General features: G+C 57.4%; 2 protein-coding genes across 3 annotated transcripts in view; both read right to left on the bottom strand.

Annotated features, from left to right (window-relative positions):
• The window catches only part of ENDOG (endonuclease G), a 3,505-nt gene extending 1,379 nt beyond the window's left edge, over positions 1-2,126 (bottom strand). Inside the window, exons 1-2 of the mRNA XM_081803722.1 lie at positions 1,356-2,126; positions 305-414 (exon numbers count right to left, since the gene is read on the bottom strand). Of these exons, the coding sequence (XP_081659848.1) occupies positions 305-414; positions 1,356-1,868 (623 nt within the window). The 5' untranslated portion in view covers positions 1,869-2,126. The remainder of the gene's footprint in view (positions 1-304; positions 415-1,355) is intronic.
• Positions 2,127-3,173: 1,047 nt separating this feature from the next.
• Positions 3,174-7,957, bottom strand: part of TBC1D13 (TBC1 domain family member 13) — an 18,520-nt gene continuing 13,736 nt past the window's right edge. For both annotated transcript variants that reach the window (XM_081803724.1, XM_081803725.1), the window contains 3 exons: positions 6,892-7,052; positions 6,683-6,740; positions 3,174-5,840 (listed from right to left, as the gene is read on the bottom strand). In XM_081803724.1, coding sequence (XP_081659850.1) covers positions 5,775-5,840; positions 6,683-6,740; positions 6,892-7,052 — 285 coding nt within the window. In that variant the 3' untranslated portion in view covers positions 3,174-5,774. The remainder of the gene's footprint in view (positions 5,841-6,682; positions 6,741-6,891; positions 7,053-7,957) is intronic.

Raw genomic sequence — 7,957 nt, 5'->3', positions numbered from 1 at the left:
AAAAAAAAAAAAAAAAAGAGGTGAGGAGAGAGAACAGAGGCAGGTTTGGGGCCTGATGCCAGGGCAGAAGAGACAGTCTTTGTGGGTACCCCCACAGGCCTCTAGCTATAGAAATGCAGTTAGGGGGTCTGAAGCAGAGAACGGACAGTCTTGTCAAGAAACTAGACGATGTGACTTGGCACTGCGTGCGCACCCAGAGACTGAAGTGGGCCTGGATGGTGAGTGGCAGGAGGGGGCCTCTAGTGAATGGGAGGCCCTGGCATCGCCAGCTGTTCCCCCACCCCCACCCCAGTTCTAGCCTTACCTGGGCAGGAAGAGCGGCCCCGTGCATACATAGACATTTTGGTAGGTGCGAGTCAGGCTGCGGCTGTACTTCTCCAGGTTGTTCCAGGCGTTCTGGTTGAGATGGGGCACCTGGTTGGAGAGGTGGGGCTCAGACAGACCGTCAGATGGGCAGGAACTGGCACCAAGCCAGGATAGTCCGATGGGGAGTGGGCTGGGCAAGCATGCTGAGGTAACGGGTTCAAGGAAGGAGAGTCGCCGTTAGGCCACCTGGCCGTGAGGGTGGAGCCAGACAGAGCTCGGGGGGTGCTAGCCCGCCCCCATCCAGAATGGGAGGACTGACATCCCAGGTTTCAAAACCGCTTCTCAGCTCCAAAGAGATGCACTAAGGAAAGGAGCACTTCTCCCTCTTCAGAGAGAGAAACAAGCCCCCCTCCCCCCCCCCTCCCCCAGGCCTCATGGGAAGGCCAACTCTCCAGCCCTACCCTCTCCTTCCTGAACCGCGTGCAGAGCCCAGCTGGAAGTCATGTGTCTGCTCTTGACTCCCCACTCTTGAGCTCTCCAGTGTCTAGTCAAATGGGCAGGGAACTGAGACGCTGGAAGAGCAGAAGTCAGATGGGAGGTTCAGACCCCCTGGGCTTCACCCAGAGCCCCAGGTCGTCTCCAGGCCCTGCTTGAACAGGGCTTGAAATAGAGCACACAGTGAGTTACTTTCCTCTGACTCCTGGGAGGCAGGCAGGGTAGGGACAATGGCTGAAAGCTCAGGCTCCTCTAGACAGACTGCCTGGGTCACCTGCTGTGTGACAATGGGCCAGTCACTTTGCCTCTCTGTGCCTCAGTTCCCTCATTACAGCTAATATGCGCTGAAGGCATGCCATGGGCCAGGAAGAGTGCTCAGTACCCTCGTGTGCCCTGTCTTCGCTGCGAGGAAACCGAAGCTCAGGGAGGTGCCCAGAGGCCCACAGTTAAGGTCGGACTGCAGAGCGGGTGCTGGGTGGCTCCGTGCTCGGTGCCTCCCGCCAGGGGCGCGCGGGGTGAGCAGCCAGGCGCCTGACCCGCAGCGCGGGCGCTACCTGGGGCGCGACGTTACTCAGGTAGAAGGTGTCCTCCACGGCCTTCTGGCTCCAGCGGTGGTTGGCGGCGGCGGCGAGGTGGCCGCGGTCGAAGCCACTGCCGCGGTAGTCGGCGTTGGTGGCGCGGTGGTACGCGTGCACGGAGTCGTCCTCGCGGAAGTCGCACGAGCGGCGGTCGCCGTCGCCGCGGAGCCGCTCGGGCCGCAGCTGCTCGACCACCCAGAGGGCGCCGCGGGTGCGCGGGTCGTAGCACAGCACGTACGACTCGCGGCTCTTGAGCTGCGCCAGCCCCGGCAGCCCGTACTTGGCCAGCTCGCCGGCGCCCGCCGGGGCCCCAGGCTTCGCGGGCACGGCGGGCAGTTCGGCCGCCGCGGCCACGGGCAACACGGGCAGCCGGCCCAGCAGCCCCGGCGCCACCCGCGCGTCCTCCCGCCGCCGCCGCCGCCAGCTTTCGGCCGCCGCGCCCAGGCCCGCGCCCAGCGCCAGGGTCAGGCTGGCCCGCAGCGCCTGCATGGCGGGGAGCGCGGCCCGAGAGCAGGTGGAGGGCGGCCCGTGGCGCCCCGGGAACACCGCGACCTCCGGCTGCCGACCCGCGAGGCTCTTAAAGGGGCCGCGCCGGTCTGCGGGGCCCACCGCGGGGGAGGAGGCCGGGTAGGGGCGCGAGACGGTGGGATGCCCGTCGCTTCCACTCACGGACGCTTCGAAGAACTGGGGAACCCCAACAGAATGGGTCAGGACCGGCGCCGAGGGGACGTCCCGGCGCCCTTTCTTTGCCCTTTTAAGACGTGCACCCGGGAGGGGGCGGGACGTGTCCATGGTTCGTGATTGGATGCCGCCGCCCGGCTCCGCCCCGCCCCCTCATTGGACTGCACAGGGACGCTCCGCGCCGCGGGTAGGAGCTCCTACTTATTTATGACTTACGAGCGCCGAGAAGTGTCAGGCACTGGTCTAACGCGCTTTCACTACTTGACTTAATCTTCAAAAGAGCCCCGAGAGGAAGTTCCTAGTTGGCTGGACAAAGAAACAAGGACAAGATCCCAGGTCTGCCTGACACCAAAATCTACCCTTCTAACCATTACACCTAAGTCGAAAGTTGTAGGACGTTGGTAAATATTTTAACACCGGGCAAGAGGACAGGGATGCAGGCGGCTGATGCTAACGGCTGGATGGGACAGAAACTGGCACGATTCTAGAAGGCAGTTTGGCAGTATGTATAAATGCCTTAAAAAGGTTCATACCTTTCAACCTACTTAGAAGACTGAGCTGGGGAAACGAATCGGGAATGCAAGGATTTTAAACACGAAAGCTTGCCCCCACGGTATTACGTATAACGGAGGCCGAAATAAGCAAACTATTCCAAGATAGGGGCTGGATTCAGACATTTTTAGCATATGAGAATACTATATAGCCCGTAAATATATTTTTAACATCATACAGCAACTTGCTTACCACCTAACCTGAGGGGGGAGACAGTACACAAAAGTGTATCAAGAAAATGACAACGATGTAGCAAAGACTAACATATTCTCAGTGATTTTCTCTAGACTGTGAGTAGTACGGATTTTATTTGAAGTTTTGTCAATCTCAAAAATAACTTGCTGTGTAATCAAGTGGCATAGTACCTCCTTCCCTAGCCCACGGGCCCTTGCCCTCCAGCTGCAAATCGCAGTGGTTGAATGAGAAGACTTGAATAGACTCTTCCAACAAGAATTTCCCAGCCTTTTTCTTTGCCCACTGAGTCTCCTGACTCCATCCCTGCTCAGGCTTTTCCTTCTCCGAGATCTCAAAGGTTTCAGCCCATCACAGCACCAAGGCCCATTGCAAAGAACACATGATTTATTAAAGACAACTTGTCATCAATCAACAGCACTGATTCAAGGAATAAAACTGATGAAAAGAACAAAAGCAGACTCACATTCTGACCCCGGAGTGAGACCTGCTGAGTTCATATAGCCCAATCTGTAAGTGTCCAAAGTCCTGGGGGCAGCTTCCCAATAGGGAAGCCTCAGGCACTCTGGCTCTCAGGGCACCTCTCTGGAGAGTCTGGGAAGGGGGAATCACCAAGGGCCTGCCCTTTCCCCAGGCAGTATCCCACTGGGGAGCGCAGCCTAATCTGCACAGGGTCCCTGTGCTCGACCCTCATCCCAAAGTCAAGGAGAGAGCACTGGATCTAAGCCTGCCACTGAGGCGAATCAGACGCAGTGATTCAAGTAGTACGGCCCCAGGAGGGAAGGCAGGGGGGACAGGCAAGAGGGAATGCATCAGGTGTCCTGGGCAGAGTCTGCTGGGGCCCAGGCTGGGGCCCAAGCCTCAGGCTGTGAAGGGGTCAAAGTTGGGAATGAACCACCAGCTGACAAGTTCTGGGAAGAGGCCGAGCCAGGCTGCTGGAAGTGTGTCTCTGCGCCATGCTGGGGTCTTGTGGTCCAGAGACGATACCAGCCCTCTCAACAGCAGCCCTCCCCCATCCCTTACCCTCAATTCCAGTACAGAGCTCACAGCCCTCCCAGCCAGGAACTGCTGGAAAATCAGGAAGGTCCCAGAGGCAGGGGGAGAGGATGCAGACTCTGACCTTGCAAAGACAGGAAGACTGTCTCCAACTGCTTTTTACCCTCCTGGCCCCACCCTTCACCTCCAAGTCAAGCATTAGCCAGTCTGCAATAAATAACCAGGGGTCTGAATAAATAGTAGAAAATCTCCCAAAGACTGTGTGTTGGGAGAAGAGGAGGCAAAAAGGCAATGTGCATAACATCCCAGCAGCAGCCAAGGTACAGCTGGGATAGGAGCCATTGGCGGGCAGCTCTTCCCGGCCCACAGCCAGGCCTGGGCGGGCAGCACAAAGTCCTGGATGCCTGACTCGGGAAGGCGGTGGGGACAAGAGGGCCACCGCTGGCCAGTCTGAGGAGAGGCTGAGGACCCCCTGCTACATTGCCCAGCCTTCCAGACCCAAACCACCTGCCTCCTCACAAGAGGAGGAAGGGCTTGGTCAAAATAAGCCCACTCCTTGCACAGCCCAGTGGCAAGAGAAGCCAGTTGCTTCCGCCCAGAGTGCCCCTGCCCCAAATCCTGGGAAGAGCCCAAGCAGGTGACCAGGGAAGGGCCAGCAGCTCCTTCACCCTGCTTGGGGGAGACACGCCTTTTCTGGCACCGACAGGATCCAGGGCTGTTAAGCTCAGCTACCCCTGGCCCAGGGAGGCTCCCGCTGGCCCCACCTGCCCTTTATGGGCCTCACCACCCTGGGCCGGAACCTGGAAGCCACGGGAAGGACTACTCTTCTGAAGCACTTGGATCCCAACCCCTGGCACAGTACCACTTTCCTGTCCTTTTCCTTTGGGAAACAAGGGCCTTTAGGGGGAATCTCTGGAAGACTCAGCTCTCCCTCGTCTCCTTCTTCCAACCCTGGGCAGAAAGGAGGGTAAGGAGCCCAAAGCCTTGTAGGCCATCATTTCTCAGCAGCTTTTGTTCCCAAGATTTCTGTCGGGAGCAGATTCAGGGCCCTCTAGGGAGGCACTACGGCCTCTCTCCCAGTCTGTGGGACCCGGGGACCTAGGGCTGGGGATGGGAACAGGCCTCAAAAGTTGACCCCCAGGGACTTCGCCGGACTCCTCATTCTGTCTCTGGGGTTCATGGAATGGAGGGGAGCAGGAGGGGGAAGAGGCTGGGGATAAGGCACCCCAAGAGAGAAGGGCAGAGGGAAATGGAGAGAGGGGCAGACAGAACGAGACAGTCACACACACTCTGAGGGGAAGGGGACAGAGAAGAAAGACCTCAAAGGAGCAAAGATGCCCCCACCCCCCTCACACACACACTGCCCGACACCCACAGAGGAGCAGCAGATACCTGGGGGATGAGGACACACAGACACACCCACCCATGACTACAGACAGAAACACACTCAGTGGGAGAGGGACAGAGGGTGTGACCTGGGCCTGGCAGCTTCTTAGCTCCTTCACAGTGTCACCTTCCCCATGGAGAAGCCTAAGCACCAAGCCCCAGAAGAAGTGGTACTGGCTCATTTGCCAAGCACCTCCTGCAACCCGAGCCCAGAAGACCCGAGCAGGAGAGGGGGAAGGGAGCAGCAGAGGCAGGGAAGGACCCTTGCTGGCCCCCAGTGCCCCCAGTGTGCCCCAGCCCCAAGAAACTACCTCATGAGCTCCAGCCTTGCTCGGCAGCCTGGGCAAAAGGCCTCCGGGTCGAAGAGCGGGGAGGGAGCCAGGGCTGGGTGGTTAGAAAGGAGCATGGCACAGTGTGCCCCCAGCGGGAGCGGCCTAGGATGAGGGAGCCAGATGAGGTGGCCTGGAGTGGGCCAGTCCTGCAGCTTCCCCTCGGGCTGGCTGGGATCCCAGAGGCTCTTGTGTGTCCCAGAAGCCAGGGCACAGGGGTCAGTGTCTTCTCTCCCAAACTGGGCCTCTTGCCAGCAGGCTACTTTGAGTCTTGGAGTTCCTTGGCTTTCTGTAGGATCTGGCAGACATCTGTGATGGGGTAATCCTAGATATGGGAAAAGTCAACAATATGCCTTTGAAGTCAGCTCACCCTTCGCCACCTCTGCCACACCCACGCCCTTCCCACTGGGCCCTGTCACCATGCTGGGCCCTGGGCCTCAGGGACAGGGACCACAGGCAACCAGATGCCCCATTCTGCCCAAACCACTGCAGCCCTAACTGACCCAACCCAACCAGCACCAAAAAGTATCACAGCCCCTTCCTCAGGACCAGGACCACCCTCCCCCCATCTCTCCTGCCCTCAAACCCAAGTGCCGTTCATAACGAGCCTGAGAGTGGGCCAGACGTTGCTTATGCACTAGGTTCACTGGGTCACTTCATCAGTCTGAGGAGAAAGAGACTGTGACTAGGCCTCTTTTACAGACCTGGTCAATCCGATTACTGAAAACCAACCCCAGGCCAGGCACTGAAGAAAGCGAGGCCTAGAAAGGTTGTCACTTGGCTTGGGTCACGCGATTAGCACAGTGGCATCCAGAGCCGCTTTTGCGCCCACTTCTCAACCATTATGCCCCCCTATCCTCCCCCAAGTCCGAGCCCTTGCACCACCAAGCACTACGACGGACGAGGCGCCGCTATGTCCCAGCTACGATGAACTCCTGTAGAGCGTCTGGTCCAGAGATACTGAGTCGTTCACTCAAGGTGACACCACACTCAAGTGGCAGAAGTGGGATTCAAACCCAGACCCAAACCAGATCCGCGTCAGGCGTCTGCACGCTTATGTCTCAGGGTCCCTGACCCCAGCTTGTAACAGCAGCTGGCGTGGGTGGCTGCCTGGTAAGTATGTACCTCATGGCTAAAGACGGGGCTCGCCGCTCCAAACCCCATTACCTGTAGGAGCCGCATGTTTATGGTAAAGTCCCCTTCCAGCAACTGCTCCCGGATCAGTCTGAGGAAAACAAGCAGCGAAGGTGCTGGAACCCCGGGGCTGCAGACTGCAGGCCCAGCGGGCCCCTTCCCGCTCCCTCCTCCCCACCTGCAGTGGCTCACTCCTCATGAGGGCAGCCCCTGCCCACCCCTCTGCTGGCGGTCACACTCACATGAGCATGGCACAGCAGACCAGGAGGAGGAAGTCGAAACGGTTGTCGTCGGCGAAGAGGGAATCCCAGATACGGATGACGTCGGGCAGCAAGAACTCCTGGGACAGCAGCAGTGTCAGCCAGCGGAAGGCGAAGAACTGGGGCTTGATGTTCTGCTCTTGCTGGGGAGACAGAGGCGTGGCGTGGGGTGGGGCGCTCGGTTGCCATGCAGGGCGACGCGGCCTATCACACCGGCCGCATGTGTCCGTGCCAGGCACGCTGAGTGGGCAAGGGCACTGGGGCCGGCCAAGGGGCAGCCGCCAGCCTGTGCCGTCAGCTCTTCCAATTTTGCAAGAGAAGCCAGAAATCCAAGCTTTTATGTAAGCTCTCTAGATTTACAAACGATGGCTCTAATTCTTTTAAAATAGGGTACGGATTATAATCTTGGATTTAGAGGCAGATAGACCCATTATCGGGCACTTACTAATAAGCCTGGCCTTGTGCTTAGCATGTGAAATAGATCATTTATTTCCTCCACACCGCAGACTTACAGGGCCGTCACTCCCCAGAGAGATGAGCCCTCTGGTCAGCCCCAGTGAATGTTAACTGAAAAACTGTGACAAAACAGCAAAAACATAATTCTGTATCTGTTTAAAAAGACCTGTTTATATGTATTTTTTTATTCAAACGATTTCTGTTTATACATAGAGTTTCTCTTCACAAAACTGGTTTCTGAAATAAACAGGAATGCCACTCCATTAACTTTTAAGATCATTTTTCATTTTTATATATATATATATATATTTTTTTTTAAAGATTTTATTTATTTGACAGAGAGAGAGACAGCGAGAGAGGGAACACAAGCAGGGGGAGTGGGAGAGGGAGAAGCAGGCTTCCCGCCGAGCAGGGAGCCCGATGCGGGGCTCGATCCCAGGACCCTGGGATCATGACCTGAGCCGAAGGCAGACGCTTAACGACTGAGCCACCCAGGCGCCCCAATCGTTTTTCATTTTTTTTTTTTTAAAGATTTTATTTATTTATTTGAGAGAGAGCATGAGAAGGGGGAGGGTCAGAGGGAGAAGCAGGC

This window comes from Leptonychotes weddellii, chromosome 14, assembly GCF_054177405.1.
Source record: "Leptonychotes weddellii isolate Sample4059 chromosome 14, ASM5417740v2, whole genome shotgun sequence".
NCBI classification, from domain to species: Eukaryota; Metazoa; Chordata; class Mammalia; order Carnivora; family Phocidae; genus Leptonychotes; species Leptonychotes weddellii.
This window is presented reverse-complemented; position numbering and strand designations above follow the sequence as displayed.